The sequence below is a fragment of the Rutilus rutilus genome, assembly GCF_951802725.1.
Source record: "Rutilus rutilus genome assembly, chromosome: 2".
Taxonomy (NCBI): domain Eukaryota; kingdom Metazoa; phylum Chordata; class Actinopteri; order Cypriniformes; family Leuciscidae; genus Rutilus; species Rutilus rutilus.
The window spans coordinates 15,311,651-15,329,361 of NC_140210.1; the positions used below are offsets into that span (position 1 = coordinate 15,311,651).

A 17,711-nucleotide genomic window follows, 5' to 3' on the forward strand; every position below is an offset into this window, starting at 1 on the left:
TCTGTTAGCCATATAGGCTGTAGTAGTGTTGTTTAGCCTGTAGCTGACTCTGGATGAATGTAGAGTGACAGGACCGTGCCAGTGCCCCACTCTGCCCACTGAAGTGCCCAGCAGACAGCAAATCAGGACAAAGCATTTCAACATTGAGTTAGTAAATCAGAGAGTTTTGCTATCTGATAGAAAAGGACAAATCTATAGCTTCATCTAGCATTTTTTCCCTGACTGGAAATTTGTGGACATTTTCAGTGTTTTGTTGGCTGAATGATCATCATTTATCAGCTGTATTGTGTTTAATAATAATCAGTGGTGAAATTACATTATACATATTTTAAATGACATTTGTGGTGGAATTATGTTTAATTTCATAACCAAATGACATTTAAAAAATGACATTGTAGTGGAAATTGTGTAATTTTATTAACATTTTATGTATCTGAAATATAATTATTTCATGATTTGATGAAATGACAGACAACAACAATATTATTTTCAGAATATAAATTATTGTTTGTTTTCTTCAAAAGAAATATGCCCCATATTTCTTATGCTGACACTTTTGTCGGCAGCCTAGTGCACTTTTGATTTTTGATTTGATCATAGTGAGATTTATTTAATTCTTTTTACTTTAATTTTGCAAGTCTGGGTTTGGGACAAGGGTCAAACTATTTGATTTTGACATAAAAGGCATTTGAAAAGCAAAAATAACTAAATTTGGTAAAACTTTATTTTATAGTGTCCTTGTTACATATGTTACAGGTACATGTACTTACCATAGTAATAACAGTAAATTATGCATAAGTACATGAAACTAACCCTCAACCAAACCCTAATACTACCCTAACCCTATACTAAGTACATGTTGTTAATTAATATTACGCAGTACTTAAATATAATAATTACACTGTAACAATGACACCTTTAAATAAAGTGTAACCATACATTTTTAAGGCACCTTTAAAAAAGTTAAAAGTTAAATGTAAACACTTAGTTTTAATAAAAATGAATCTCTGCAACAGAAAAGCACTTATAGTTGGAAAAACACCCATAGATAATGTCACAAAATGTCTGGAATACAATAGTTGGAATACAACTGTGTATCATATTACAGTAGTTTAATTACAGTTTTTAAAGACAAAAAGGTCACACTTTAGATTAGGGTACAATTCTCATTATTAACGAACTATTAACCATGACTATTGCCTCAATAAACTCCTAATTACTGCTTATTAATAGTTGGTAAGGTAGTTGTTAAGTTTAGGTATTGGGTAGGATTAAGTGATGTAGAATATGATCATGCAGAATAAGGTGTTAATATGTGCTTTATAAGTACTAATAAAAAGCTAAAATCTGTAATATGCATGCTAATAAGCAACTAGTAAATAGTGAGAATTGGACCCTAAACTAAAGTGTTACAAAAAAAAAAAAAAGGTTTTTATATTCCTTCCCCATTGTAGAAAGTGCACTTTGCGTTTGTATAGTCTGCATTATGCATATATTCATGCAAGACTGTATGCTTGTATTTTTATGTACAATCGTTTTATCAGTGCACAGTCTTTTATCAGTGATTTGTAGGGGTGTGACGAGACGCTTATCTCACGAGACGAGACACGAGATTGGGATCACGAGAACGAGACGAGACAAATTTTCAGAAATCCTCAATGACAAAATTCATGACTGGAAAAATAGTATGCAGGTGCATTTTGAAAATTTTTAACTAATAATCTTCTAATGCATGTCATTTCAGGTCTACTTATGAGTATGAATTATCAAATGCATTGAAAGAAAACAATATACAAGCACTGTAAAAGGTTTATACTGACTCTCCTCCTGTATGATTTCACATGAGTCTCTTCAGACCTTAGGCCTACTGTACATTTATGAGCTTTCAGAACTTACGATTGAGGCTGTGTGTGACTTCCTAACTGAACTCCTTTACACAAATTGAACATAGAAATAAAAACAGTATAAATAACAAAAATAAATAAGTTTCCTCTTAGTCTTAATAAGTGTAAACAATAAGTGCAAGTGCAACCATAATCAAAGTACTGTAGCGCACAGACTCTTTATCATTGTTGTGAAATTGCAGTTTTATTTTGCACCGGCAGTTATAGGGTTAATGCGGCGAGTTTTAGCACTGCTACTTGGGTGGAGTGATTTGCTTGCAGCACCAGAGAAACCCTGTGGTGAGGAGCAGAGAGTTCGCTCAGAGTTGGAGTAAATCACTCCGCCCAAGTAGCAGTGCTTCGCTTTCTGAGAATATAGTTTCCAGTATGTATACGGTTAGATGATGGCTGTGTCCCATGTGACCTTGTTATTTGTACACGCTGTGACTATACAAATCACAACATGTAAATAGGAAAATGTTGGCGTTATTTTGTCACTTATTGGGAGCAGTATGCTAGCTGGAGCCATTTACCTCCAGTCTTTGTGCTAAGCTAGGCTAGCGGTCAGACAGAGTTACGGCACGCACGGAGATGAAAACGGTATGTCTGGACTTATCTAACTCTGGGTCCCAAAAAGTCGGAGTGTTCCTTTAAGACGTTACAGTACTCTCTCAATATTCGAAGTGCAAACAGAGACCATAGCCACAACTAAACTGTCCAGAGATGGAAATTGGGAGACAGATTGTATTTATGCAGCCTAATTTGCACGCATCAGGAGCATGTGTTTTACTCGATATTTTTTATAAAAACAGCAAAACGACAGTTGAGTCGAATGTAAGTGTAGCAGTGGAAATTGGAATATTCTATGCTTATTTTATCCTCACGCTACGTCATGGCGATATCGCGTGACAGCTTTTCACTTGACGGGAAATCTCATCACATTTTAGTCTCCCGAGATCTCGTGGCACGTCACACCCTTAGTGATTTGGTTTTTTATTTTATGTGTTTGTGCATATGTGTGTAATCAGAAACTGTAAGAATTTGTGAGTACATGAATGTGGCTTTTGAATGTGTGTTTGTGTGTGTGTGTGTGTGTCTGTGTGTTTTAGAGACAGAGTGTGAGAGAGCACAGTGCTTTAGAAGTAGATTGTGGGACATAATAAAAGATAAATCAGAGAGACTCAGTCATAAGCTCTCAGTGTATGCTTGTATGTGTATGTGTGTGTGTGTGTGTGCCTTTGAGATTAATAGTGATTTCAGCATGCTGAATTCTGAATTATTGAAACATGGGGAAAGTGAATAAAGATTTATGACTCTTTGAGGCTCAGAAAGAGTTTCATAAACATGCCCTCTATCAGAGCAAAAAGTCACCCGCATCATCATTATAAATCAAAAACTCCCTTTAAAGTTTTTCTGCTGAGTTTAGGGTGGGGCCAGCTGAAATCTGATTGGCCCATTTAATGCCCCTGTGCTGACATATTATCGGCAATGGGATGCCAAACCAGAGAGCCTCTGGCCGAAACTACACTATCCAGCTGAACGATCTCGACCGTGCAGGCCAATTTGAACTATCCAGCATGCATTACAAATCCTATGAACTTGTGGCTGGAGTGAACTGCACAACCCCTTCAAATTCTCCTTAGAATTCTCAAAGTCAAACACCCCAAACAGCAAGGTGTTTAGTTGAAAGAGTCTTTAAAACTTCAGAAGTTGCTCCAGTTGCTGAAGGGCATTCTGAAACAGATTCAGTCTAAAACAACACAAAAAAAGTGGACATGCAATGATATTAGAATTCTGGTCAATTGTGATAAGTTGATCATTATTTTTATTGGTAATTAAATTATGATAAATGACCCATATTAAAATTCCACAGTATTTTGTCAAAAATAAATGAAAGATAAAACACTAAAAATAATTGTTTGAAATTCTGCAAGTAAATGTAGGTATCACAATATTATAATGTACAGTATGAAAGTGGATAGTCATTTTGTTATTTGCTTTACATTACGTTATTAAATTATATGTAAATGTAAAAATAGAGGAAATAAGCATGGACAATTAAATATCCAATTTTAGTAAATACTGATAAATGGAAATGTACATTATATGGCACAGATATATTGTGCATACCTATAAAAAAAAGTCAGCCGATTACAATCTAGTTACATAATTGTAACATTTTTGTATGCTGGAGCATTCATTTTTATGTTGTGTCTTAAAGAGTTAGTTCACCCCCCCCCCATCATTTACTCACCTCATGTCGTTGCAAACCCAAAGGAATTTAGTTCATCTTCGAAACACAATTGAAGACTCGCAAGAGCCAATTACGTTTTTTCATGAGTGTCAAGCCATATTTTATGTGTTGAGTCTAAATGAAATCTGTCTCTTCTGAAGACTTAGGATTAAACCGCTCAATTCATACAGTATGGATTACATTAATGATGTTTTGATGAACTTTTTGAAGCTTGAAAATTTTTTTTGGTTGTGGACTTTCAATGAATAGTCAAAAAAAAAAAAAAAAAAAAGGATTTGTGTGCCGAAGATGAACGAAAGTCTTATTGGTTTGCCATTCTTGGTAAAATGAGTATGTATCTCTTACCAAATGTCCATCAACCACGCTGGATGAAAACTTACCGTAGTTATTTGCTCTCTCATTGTAAGGAGGAAAATAAAAAAAGGGGTCAGTTGTTTTTTCCCTCTCTACATGCCACCAAAATACATTAGGAAGAATGTGAGGCATAAAAATAGAAGAGATGGGAAGAGATAGAGTGATTGAAATAGGAAGAGACACAGGGAGGAATGGGGAGAGCGAGATGGTGGGGGGTTACATGTTCGTGTCTTTCTAATTGTGTGTCATTACTGTGAGACTCCCTGATTTGAGGGTTCAGGCAGACTCTCATTTAGAGAGAAAGAAAGAAAGAGAGAGAGGTTGCTGCTCTCATTACTGGACACACAGAGCTGCAGGGGTTGATGGGAGCTCGTAAGGTCATGCCATGCCAGACAGAAATTGCCAGAACGAGTCTGAGGCATGCAAGCATCTCTGTGCCATAATTTATTGCCAAACTCCACCAAGTGTGTACCACGTCCTACAGCACAATCAAGTAAGAAAAATGCCATATGGCATTATAGATTATCAGAGGGAGAGTGAGGGTGACAGCAAGCGTGTGTTGGGGGAGGGATTGGATATCAGCTCGTAAAGTAACGCAGTCTACCGCACTAAGAGTAAGTTAAGTTCATGGCTGCAGGATATGAACTTGGAAATGACTTGCTGACTTTACTTGTCACTCTCTATCAAAAATGGATTCAGACACTTCAGCCACACTTGAAACTCTCTGATTGGCATTGCATTAGATGACAACACATCACACCAAGTGGCGTTCATTTTAAAGAGAGACAGCCCAAGCGTATTTTTGATTCAAAACATGTTTGTTAGGTTTCAAAGAGGTTGTTCGTGAGAAAATGATGTCCATGATCTTTTGAAATAAAAGAGACTCTCAAACTATAAAAACACATACTCAAACTTTCATGACTCTAAACTTCCTGCCCCTTCCTGACTCTAAAATCCTTTATTGAAACTAAGCTGGGAAAATGGCTGACGTCACAGAGATGTATACTTTAACGCGTGGTCGCCCACATTTACACGCCAACGCCACCTATTCAGTGTTTAGGCACTTGATCAGCCCAGTCATGGTGAGGTGATGAAGTAGAATAGATACTATTGTTCTTAACATCTGCAAAGTATGAGAGTGAAATGAAGGAATGTTGGTCAAACCTGACTGTGTATTAGGGATGGGAAACGATGGTCTAATCGTCCAAAAACCTACTAGTCGACTGGTTTATATAGTTCTTGTTTTTGGCAGCAGTGCTTTAATTGTATACCACAGTGTGCCGAGCTTTATAGGAATGCCCCGATAGTAATATATGCCAATAATTATTTTAATTATATCTGATGACATAACTGATAAATGTTCACACTCAGTATATTCTTTCGAAGTTTCAAACTGAGTGGTTGAAGTTTGTCATCTCTAAAAAATAACGACGTTGGATTATGTTTTAGAATTCATTTCTGATACTCTCGTTCTGCACATTGATTGGTAAATTGACTTGCAGCCAACTACATATTGCACACACATCATGAGTTCTTTAAGGAACTGAAAAGCTAATGAGTGAGTAACGGCACCCCTGATGTTCACCCTCAGATGCCCACTGGTTAATCGGTATTAAACAAACTGAGTGGCCACACATTGGTTATGCTGAAATAGTTAATTGGGTCATTAAGTGGTTAAGATTAGCAATGAAATAACTGACTAGAAGCATGAACACATTCTGCACTATAAAATCAAAATGAAATACTTAAAAAAGAAAGAGTTCACTCAAAAACACACATTCTCATCATTTATATTATACCCTCTTGTTTTCTTCTGTGGAACACAAAAGAGATAGTTTGAAAAGCATTGATATGGTCAAATAGCACAATGACCTTTTTCAAAATGTTTTCTTTTGTGTTCCACAGAAGTCAGTACAAGTCTAGAGTGACATGAGGGTGAATAATCATAATTGGGTGAACTATCCCTTTAAAAAAAGCATGCAAAATGATTGCCTTAAAGTATCTAAGCTTGGATAATTATTTATGTCTTTTTATTTTTTGTGAAGAAGTTGTCAGATATACACACTCACATGAATGACACAAATTTCCTTGCAGCGTTGTTGAAAGTCATGCATCTAAGACGCAGACTCATTTGACCAGAAATTTACTGGTAGCTTGATTACATGGTCATTTGATCACACATACGCACACACTGGTACTGTGGGCATATGTCCATATGTTCCTGTTTATAATGTGGGACATCTGCTCAAAACCCTCCTGTTCACTTTAGTTAAGCAGCCATCAATCACTCAGACAAAGAAAGAGAGAGTTTTTAAGCTATGTGTGTGTTTATGTGCATAAGGAGGAAGACCGAGTGTGTTTGACTGAGAGGCATTGTTGAGTGTTTATGTAAGTTTAATGAGACAGTGGCTGTATAGTGCTTTATTTTTAATAAGGTAAAGATGTTCAGTGCAGACAGGCCATATATAACTATCTGTGTGTGTGTGTGTGTGTGGGAGAGGGAAAGAGGACAGATGCATTAAGCTGTTGTAGGAGGCATTTGCAGAGCTCCACATGTGTCTTCTCAAGAGTATTGTCACTGGATTTTCATCCTATGCTGTCATGCCTCTGTTTTTAATGTTACACATTACACAATACACAACTATTGGCACTTTCGGATATGTGGACGTTTAGAAAATAAACTGCCTTAAAATACACTTTTCACATCATATCCAACAGAATATATACAGAAGATTTTACATTTTCACCACAATGTATTTTCCAAGTAGTGATTCCAAAATGTCTGTAAAATGACATTTTTAACATATTTGAAAATAAATTAGTTGATTCATTGTCAAAGCTACAATTTGTGGATACTAAATACACACAATAATATGTTCACACTTTTTGCAGATTTTGGCAAATTACTTGCTTGTTTGGAAAAGATGCATAATAAAAATATGAATAATTTTATTATAATTTAAATAAGTTATATTAGCTTTATTTTCACACAATAAATATTGAAATGGTTCATCTTTATTGCACTCTCTGTTTAGATCTTCATTACTTTAGACTTAAGACGATAAAATAATTAATTTGCCATTTGAAAAGTAGCTGAAATAAATTATCAAATTTCAAGAGACTTTAAATGTGATGGTGTGACCTTCATATGACAGAAGCCAAAAGTTTAAATCTGTTTTAATGAAAATCAACTCTAGGTGCATAAAAGTGCCCGAAGTTAAAGAAACACCCACATACACTCATCCTTTCTATGGCGAGTGATTAACTGGTTCCATGGTCAAACACACACGACAGTCAATATTCTCTATTAAACCTTATGGATTTGTTTTTCAATGTCATTGACTTCATTACACAGACATGATTCATTACACAGACATGATTCAGAGACCAGCAAGATTGTCAAGAGATATGATGGATCATTTCATCTGGGTTCAGCTGTATCAAGTTCTCTGCTTTTTGAGCTGTAAGACATATTTGTTATTAATGAAAATATTTAGCTAAACTAACCCTATAAAATATTCCGTAATTTCAGAATAACTTCTCATGGTTAAAGACAACATGTCAGCGTTCACAACTCATTTAACAGTTGTCGGACAGAATATATTACATAAACCTGTCACTGGCCAACAGTCCGCAATCTGTGTGAGGTAGAATTAGGTTCACACAAGATGTGTTTTTACGTTTGTCTGTAGTATTTTTAATGCAGATGAACGTCTTTCAGACCACGAGAGCCACATGCGAAGTTAAAAGTAGGTCATCCTTGACGTTGCTCGAGATCTTTACGTTCTGCTTTCTTCTGTTTGAGCACAAGAACACACTCCGTGCTGCATGTTCTCAGTTGGTTTGGAAAGGAGAAAGTCATTACTGTTTGATAAAAGATTATGTTTTTTTTTTTGAATAATGTGTAGCGATGCACAAGAACACCAACAGCATTTGTTAAGAAAATAAACGATCAATTCTGATTTCCTGTTATTTTTGAATTGTAACACTGTGTACAACAAAAGTGACCTTTAGCTGTAATATTAACATTCTCTTTGTGTGTCCTTCCTACTTTAGGTGTGCGCGTCAGAGAGGAACTCCATGGCTCTAAGGTGTGCGAGACGCAACTTCAGCGAGTCAGTGCAGAGGTCATCAGGGTCATCGGCGGTCATGTGGTCCACACGCCTACTTTTCCTCTTCGCCCTCTTCACACCCGTCACGCTCGGTAGGACGCACATACACACACAAAAGCCAATTATTTCCTTGTTGTGTTGTTTTCGCGAGATGGATAAATGAGATGTCTTACTGCTTTTATTTGATTAGTTGGCCCCCCAACCTTGAAGTGCAGACTGTCAAATGAAGACGAGCCAAATGAGAGCGAAGCGCGTTGCTCTCAAATCTTCAGTGGAAATTCCACAAAGTTTGTGCGTCTTATTAAAAGTTTTGGAAACTATTAATTGAGACATCTCTTCTTGCAGCGATAAATGATTCATGAGCAATCACAAAATTTCACAACCGCTGCACATCCGTTATGATCAAAACATTCACACATACGCGAAAACACGCTCAAGCACATACGGGGGAGAGAAATTTGAAACACACAAACAAAAACAACTCCAAAGCCTTTTAATAGATGGCTGCATTTTTCCAAACACCACGGTGAAATGTGAAATATAGCTGGATTATTTTCCCTTGAACGAGCCTTTTTATGGGCCGATCCATAACTATAAAAATTGTGTGTGAACCTGTTAAAAGTGCGTGAGATCGAGTGCAGATGTAAGAGGATCTGACAGATCAATAATCAGAGATGCAGACGTCTAGACGCTCAATGTGTGTGCACCTTATGTCAGCGCGACCCCGTGTGTGCGAGCCGTTCCCCCAAGGGGACCTTTGGCGTAACGTTTTGAGCGCAGAGGACACTGGGGAATTGGCCATTTGGGGAACGTTTTAAAAACATCAGGGCAATGTTCGGCTCCCTCATCGACGTTCTCTGTATCTCAGTAACACACACGTTCATTCAGCCGCGCTCCTTTTTTCTCACTGTCATCGATTGCCTCTTTTCTCTGGCACTCACCTTCCACCAGTCTCAAGGGCGCTGAAACACAGTTCCACCTCGACAGCAGCCTTCCTCCCTGCACTCAATCCTGTTTAAACCAATAACCTACATTATACCATACGCCGTTTCAGTTCTATGCATCAGCCCTGCCCACACACTTATGCACCATCATTTCTGCTGGCCTTTGCTTTCTATTTGAATCAGAATGGTTATTCTGTGCGTGTGTGTGTGTGTGTTGTTAAATCTCAACGGAAACGATTGCGATGGTGACAGCTTAATGCTGGATCCTGATTGGACAATGATTTGCTTTCTCTACTGTCAGTACGTATGCTAATCAGAAGCGGAATATGAAATTAACTCATGCACACAGTCAAGTGTCATTCACGTCCCTTAGATTAATTTCATAAGAGCGAGTGTGTTTGAGTGTGTCTGTATCTGTCTCTGTCTGTGTACGCATTAGAATGCAGTTTATTGTGTTGGTGTTTGTCTATGGCTATACGTCATGCGGGGAAAGGAGTGTGTTGCTACGGTAACAGGAAAGGGGTGGCGGTAAAGAATGTAATTTTTTATTTAAGTGTCTGTGTGTGTGTAATTTAAAGAAAGGTTATTACTGAGGACGTGATAACTAGATAGATGTGACTTTTGGATGCGGATATGAGATCTTTCTATTGTATAATGAAAGAATTGTTTTGCTCACAATAACTGTATTTACATGCCGTCTCCCTCTAACACACTCAAAAACTGGATTATTTTATGTTTGAGAGAGAGCGTACGTGAATGAAAAATGTGCTTAAATTTGTTGCATAGTTTGTTCAATGCAATATATTTTTTTTCTCTTTGCAGTTTTAAGTCGTGCTCCAGTGCCGATGGCTGTGGTGCGCCGAGAGCTGTCGTGTGAGGGTTATCCTATCGAACTGCGCTGCCCGGGCACCGATGTCATTATGATCGAGAGCGCCAATTACGGGCGCACAGATGACAAGATCTGTGACTCGGACCCCGCTCAAATGGAGAACACTCGCTGCTATCTGCCTGATGCCTACAAGATTATGGGCCTCAGGTACAGAGATACATTCACATGCTTTGTACTCTATTGTTGTCTCAGAGGTTGTATTAATGTGTGCGTCTTTGTATAGTGTGTGTCAGTGTATGGCTACGAACACACTGCAGCTAAATGAGTCATTCCAATGAAGGAGGGACTATTTGTGACTATTTTTTTTCCCTTCTGTTGAACACAAAATAAGATCTTTTGAAGAATGTTGACCTAAAGAGTTTGACCTTCCATAGCATTTTTTTTCCCGTACTATGGACGTCAATGGGGCCCAGAAACTATTTGGTTACCCATATTCTTCGTTTGTGTTCAGCAGAAGAAATATATTCATACAGGTTTGGAACCACTTGAGGATGAGTAAATGAGAACAGAATTTTCATTTTTGGGCAAACTATCCCTTTTTAACACCAAATTTATGCTGTGATAAAGTGTGTATTGGGTTGACCATTCACACTGAATCAGTCACATTTATATAAACAAATCAATTTATATAAACACATTAAGTAAATCACAGCTTTTTTTTTTTCACAGAGTTTTAAGGAGACAAAATCATGTTGTTGGCTATTGAATGCTAATGATAGGAGGCCATAATAGATAAGTTAACTAAAACTAAAATAAAAACGATTAAAGCAAAACAGAAATAAAAAATAAAATAAAATAAAAAAGCACATCTAAATAAAATGACAGAAAGAAGCACATAACAAAATTACTAAAACTTAAACCTAAAAAAAGAAAGAAAAAAAAAGAAAAGCTAATTCAAAATATAATAGTAATATAAATAGTTTTTAAATAATACTAAAATAACACTGGCCATAACTTGACTGGAACCCCTAGTCCAGGTATGAAATGACCGCCTCAGCCAATATGGCCACCGCGTCAAGAAAACTGAATACTTGGAGACCAATTCGTCTGATGGCAATATCCTGGTCAATGGCGAGGGCCTGACGAAGCTGAACAGCTTTAAATACCCAGGATCGCGTCTGCAAATTGACGGTGGTATTAATGACGATGTGTGTGGGAGGGTGAATGTGGCCTGGATGTGCTGGAAAGAAGTGAGTCCAATCCATCTTAAATCAAAGATATACCGAATGGTAGTACGCCCAGCTGTGCTGTATGGTGTCAACTGATGGAGATCTCATAATGATGTGCATGCGCCGATGGCTTGCTGGTGTGTCTCTCTTTGACTACTGCTGTAATGATACAATTTGGTGGCAAATGTGTGTTTTGCCAATTATGGAAAAAAATGGTGTCTTCAGTGGTATTGGCACGTCCTACAAGCGGTACCAGACACTGTTGCTGACACTGCCTGCCACTTCATGGTGGATGGCAAACGACCACGCAGATGACCAATGCATAGATGGGAGGATATGATTGAACCACCCGAATGGTGCACTCATGTGACGTGCCATGATGCAAAGAGAGGACTCCTCACAAGTGTACAATACGAGAGGATGAAGAAGAAGATAACATTTTGAGTTTGAAACACCTTGTCACATATCTTTGAAATATTCAAACATACAGTATAATTTATTAGTAAAAATAAAGTATTGATTTAATTTAGCACAATTTAGTACATTAAAGGTATAGCGGAGGATTTTCTTTTTCCGGGTGGATCATCAAGACTATTGGTCCTCCTAAGTGTCAATCATTCTGGTGATATGTTTACGTAAGGCCGTCGTACGTGCTTGTGCACAGGATTCACACGATGGCGTGCGCTCAAAACACAGGTTGGGCTTCCCACTGATGCCTCAGTCGCGAAGTTTCTACTTGACAGGTAAAGTTTGGCATGCTATTTGGAGAAATCCAATTAAAATCACTGCTAGTAAAAGTTAATGTAAGCTATGATTAGCTCATGCATTCTTTTCTAAAATTCGGGAAAATCCTCCGCTATACCTTTAACACTAATTGTGTCTGAAATTATGTGTCTGATATAATGCTTAAAACTTAAAAATACCACATTCTACAACCAATGTTGCTGAAACATTCAGGCAGTGACAATTGCAGTTTCATTAAATATGAGTAGCATGTACAGACCCAAACTAAACTAGTTGGTAATGCTGTGCCGCTATTGAGTTATCACACTGTCAAGTCTTGGAGTGAATCCTGCATTCCAACGCACATGGAATAATAATTTAGGGGATTTATTCAAGTATTTAAATGTGGTTGTCTCCCAAAACTTTGCAGTGTGTATGCGGCCTGTGTGTTATGTTTCAGTTGAGCACAATGTGGAGAGCTAAACTGTCAACACTTTGATTTGTGGGCATAATTAGCACATAAGAGCGCAATAAAAAAACAGGAAAAAGAGACTGTGCTTCAAAAGCAGGTGTTCACCATGCAGAACAATGCCAGTGTATATCTCCACAGCAGTTTTTTTTTAACAGCTCAAGGAATTAATCAGATATACTAATTTGAGGTTGTCCACATTACATAACACCCCAAACATGAGCCCTCAACATTTTAGCCACCCTTTTTGCATTTTTTAATGTAGTTTGGCAGGACAAATGAATTATTTGCCTCCAAACCGAGCTACAGAGAAAAAAAAGAACCCATGCAGAACAAACCCCATTAGCAACTGCGTCATCACAAGAAACATTATCGTTTCAGTTCCGATATAATGTCAGGAGCACAGCCTGCTATCCATCTGACCTTGACTTTGACTGGGGATGACAACCTAGCACCCCGTGGCAGAAGAACTAAGATGTAGAGAAATGGGCTACGTATGATAATTATCACAAACTATGTGTCATGCTGTGTAACGCCATTCCTTGCCCTCATAAAACATTCATAAAAATGGTGGCTTCTACTGTACGGTTTTAATTTTGAACTGGACAGATTTGATTATACAGTTTTTTGTTCATTCAGAATTTGCTCCGTGTGTGTAATCAGGGGAAACGTGTAAGGCAGAGAGCACCATATCCTGCCCTGAGGTTGCCTGTTATACCACCTGCCAGCTGCCCCACACACACACACACACACACACACACTGCCTCAGGGTAGACCAGACTGTAAGATCCAATTAGTAAGGCCATAGACCATGCCCAGAGTCAATGTGGAGGAAATTACCATTTATGAGTTCTCTTTCGTACACACACGCACATATACCTGTAACACACGCTCACATTCTCTTGTGAGAGACAATTTAGATGTTTGGATGCTGGTAGCCTGCTTTTATCAACACACAAGAGATACATGTTTGAGTATATATAACTCTGAGCTACTAATGTGCAAGGCACGCTTTGAATGTAGCAGTGTATAATTCCCATAGAGGAATTAGGAAACATTCCATGAAACAGAAGACGAGAAAGATTTCGCCTTTTTTTTCTCTCTCTCTCTCTGTCCTGCTCCGCTGCTTTTTATAGAAGCTGTGGCTGGAATCACACATCATTTATCATTCTCCACCTCATCTCCCGCTCTCCCTCTCTCTCTATCACTCGCTCTCTCTCATTTTGTCTGACCTTTACATCTCACTCAGTTTGGGCTAATGTATTCACAGAGTGTGTGTGTATGTGTGTGCCATGGCGGGCTAATGCTCTAATCAATGAGGGAAGGTAATTGGAAGGTGATTGTTTGGGAGCCCCTTATCCAAGATCTATTGGCAGACATAATATATTACACAAAGAGATTTCAACTAGCAGGTCTGATGCAATTCAGAGGAGAGAGAATAGAACTGATTTCAGATGCTGCATGCTAAACAGTTGTTCCAGAAATGAAAACGGCAAGAGAGCCTGTGATTGGTCAGGATATTTGATTTTCTCCTATCATTGATCATGTTACATTGCATGTGGAAATGTTGTTGGTTTGGTTAAAAATTACAATTCCATCAAATCTCATATTTATCCCAAACCGAATGATTTTTTTTTTCATATATATATATAAAAAAGTATACAGTATATCAAATATTTAAGCACTGACTAATATTAAAGGGATAGTTCACCAAAAAATGAAAATTCTGTCATAAAATCCCCATGTCGTTCCTAACCGGTTAAAAATATGTTCATTTGTGTTACGAAGATGAATGAAAGTCTTACGGGTTAGGAACGACATGAGGGTGAGTAATTTATGATAGAATTTTCAACTAACACTTTAATTAACAACATGTACTTATTTATAGGTTTGGGGTTAGGAATAGGTTTTGGTTTAGTGTTAGTTGCATATCATTATTATAAGTGTATATATATATTTTATTTTAAAGTTCTGTACACTATTTTAAGGTGTCCATGTTACAGTCTAATTACACATTTAAGTACTGAGTAATAATAATGCTGTAGTTATTAATAATACTAATAATAATAATAACTACTTAATCTAGGGTTAGGGTTAGTAATAGGGGTTGGTTTAGGGTTAGTTTCATGTAATTACTGTATGCATCATTTATAGTTATTATAAATGATAAAATAACTACAGTAACTACATGTAACGTGTAACAAGGATAATGTAAAATAAAGTGTTACCAATAATTCTACTGCAGTAAGTACATATAACATACAGTATGTAACAAGGACACTGTAAAATAAACTGTTACCACAGTTTGTACTGAATTTGTACTTAATTTAATTAGTTTATCTTAATCATTGGCTCCAGTCTCCCGCGACCCTAGAGAGGATAAGTGGTGTGGAGAATGGATGGATGGATGATTTTAATCAAATTATTCTGTCCATACTGGAGGCTTTTAATTACAGTATTACAGGATAAAAATGACATTTCTTTTACATTACAGTAAGAGATTTTAGTGATGAATGTGCTTAACTGTCATGACAATAATGTCAATAACTAACTAATTTAATAAATACATACAATGTTGCATACATGCCTAATCTAATTTCTTATTTTCTTTTGATTTTGAGGTAAAAATAAGACCAAAAATGGTTGACAAGGTTGACAAAATTATTATACAAATTTTTTGTGTGTGTATAGATTTCACTATATATTCGTTTAGTAAATATAGTATATGCATTTAGATCTCCTCTCTTCTCTGAAAATGAAAATAAAATAGTGAGTACTCGCCTTACTGTACTGTATGCGTGTACTGAACATTTACACATTTGTCATTTACAGATAAAATGTGTAAATAATAAAACTAGCAATTGCAAGTAGCAAATTCAATGCAAGTTCATTCAGATTCATTGGTGTGCTGCTCATGCTTATTTATTTATTGATTGGAGATTTCCTTTCCTAATCTTCAATTGATTGTGAGGAAAGGGGGTTTGTGGTTTTGCCAAGCTGTGATATAAATAAAAGCAACTGACTGTTTCCAAAAGGGACGAACCATACGGTGTTTTCCCAACTTACTATTTGAAAATTTCATGGGCTCTTTCTTTAAGCCTATTTTATATTACTGATGTTGACATTTTACATATTTATTCAGTGATTTGTTCAAAGTATAGGGACAATGTGAAAATCTTTCTTAAAGCATATGGTAATTGAATTAATGACAGATATATATTTGTTGCTGTGAGTGTCAACAGTCGAACCCATCATCTTGGCATTGCTAGCGTCATGCTCTACTGTTTGGGTTACAAAAACTCATAGCTATAAAAACCCCTCCTCGCAGGACTCATGTCATCAAAAGAGATGATTACTAAACCTGACATGACATCCTGTGTGTGTTTGTGAGCAAAATAGGAAATAAATTATTAACACACTTAGGAAACCATCAGAAATCTCAGTCAGGTGACTTTTTTCAAGGCCAGTGTCTCTGTACATCTGGATGATGCTGATATATTCATGTGACACACACTGCCCCAGTTCATTCAGTCATCTCCTCATTGCAGCCTGTCTGATCGGACCATTCTCATACACCCAAACAACTGTGAACACAAATCTTTAAAGCACAATACCTTGAACAAAATATAGGGTGGGACATTGAATGGCTGTTTTGTGCATGCAAATCTTTACCTCTAATGAAAAAGACAAAAGAATCTCCTCTTCTGTCCTCTCCTCCTAAATTAGGTCATATCTGAGTGTAGCACAATGCCATCCAAGAGCTGTCGCCCCGGAAACCAGAGATGCCCCACAGCACTCTGGGAGTATGACTGTCACACTCACTCAGCACAGCAATTAGGGCCCACACACACACACACACACACACTGTCAAACTGTAACACACACTTAACATACCTGCATCTGTACACAAATATAAAAAATGTCAAGAGACCAATCTTATACATTATCCCACTGTCTGACAGCTTGAAAAGTAAGAGGCAAAAACACACACCCACACGAACACACACCTGAGTCTGTGAGACTGCTGCTTGTCATCATATAATGATTTTGTGAAGCTAATCTTGGAAACTTAAGAAACTGAAGTATGTGTATGTGTGCATTTTGAGTGCCCCATGGTTTCGGACTGGAAGGTTTCCATGGTTACCCGTTGAGCGAGATATAACTGAGCTTTAAGATTCTTGTGTGCGTTTGTACATGTGTCAGTTGTGTTGTGTTGTGTTGTGTGTGTGTGTGTGTCCATTTGTATTTCTATAGGGTGTAATAATCATGAAATATGACAGCGATGTCATGTGGTGGTCATCCGTATATGTGTGCATGTGTTCCTGCCAAGCAGGATATGTCAAAACTGTTTTTTCCTCTGCCTTTTTTCTTCTTCTTTTTTTTCCCCTGCCAGAATTCGTTCTGCTCTGTATTTTCAGCCCTACATGTACATACGACATACATATAAATTACATTTAAACAACAGCATGTGTTCCTGGGCCTTCGGGGGAGCCCACATTTTGAGTCTTTCAGCTTCATTGAGATTGTTGAGTAAAAGTATCTTTTTTTTCTTCTTTCATTTGATGAAAATGGTATTTCAGGGCTCATTAACTTTTATTGTACATATTGAACGAGTACATATGGTTCATATGCCTAATGTCAGATTGATATTGAATGAATTGAACAAATAGCCTTGCTTTATCTGTCTACATAAATTGTTCTCTCTTTCTCTCTCAGGTGTAACAACCGAACTCAGTGTGCGGTCGTTGCTGGCCCGGATGTTTTTCCTGACCCGTGTCCTGGAACGTACAAATACCTTGAGGTTCAGTATGAGTGTGTGCCATACAGTAAGTTCTCACACACGTACAGATTTAATTTAAGCTTTTTACAACATCGCTATTGCTATTTCTCATACGAACAAATCTCTAACTTTAA

At 37.3% G+C, this 17,711-nt stretch overlaps 1 protein-coding gene across 4 annotated transcripts in view; it reads left to right on the forward strand.

Moving 5' to 3' along the window:
• Positions 1–17,711, forward strand: part of adgrl3.1 (adhesion G protein-coupled receptor L3.1) — a 106,840-nt gene that overhangs the window by 18,237 nt on the left and 70,892 nt on the right. For all 4 annotated transcript variants that reach the window (XM_084401828.1, XM_084401829.1, XM_084401830.1 and 1 more), the window contains exons 2-4: positions 8,548–8,695; positions 10,370–10,583; positions 17,514–17,623. In XM_084401828.1, the coding sequence (XP_084257954.1) occupies positions 8,572–8,695; positions 10,370–10,583; positions 17,514–17,623 (448 nt within the window). In that variant the 5' untranslated portion in view covers positions 8,548–8,571. The remainder of the gene's footprint in view (positions 1–8,547; positions 8,696–10,369; positions 10,584–17,513; positions 17,624–17,711) is intronic.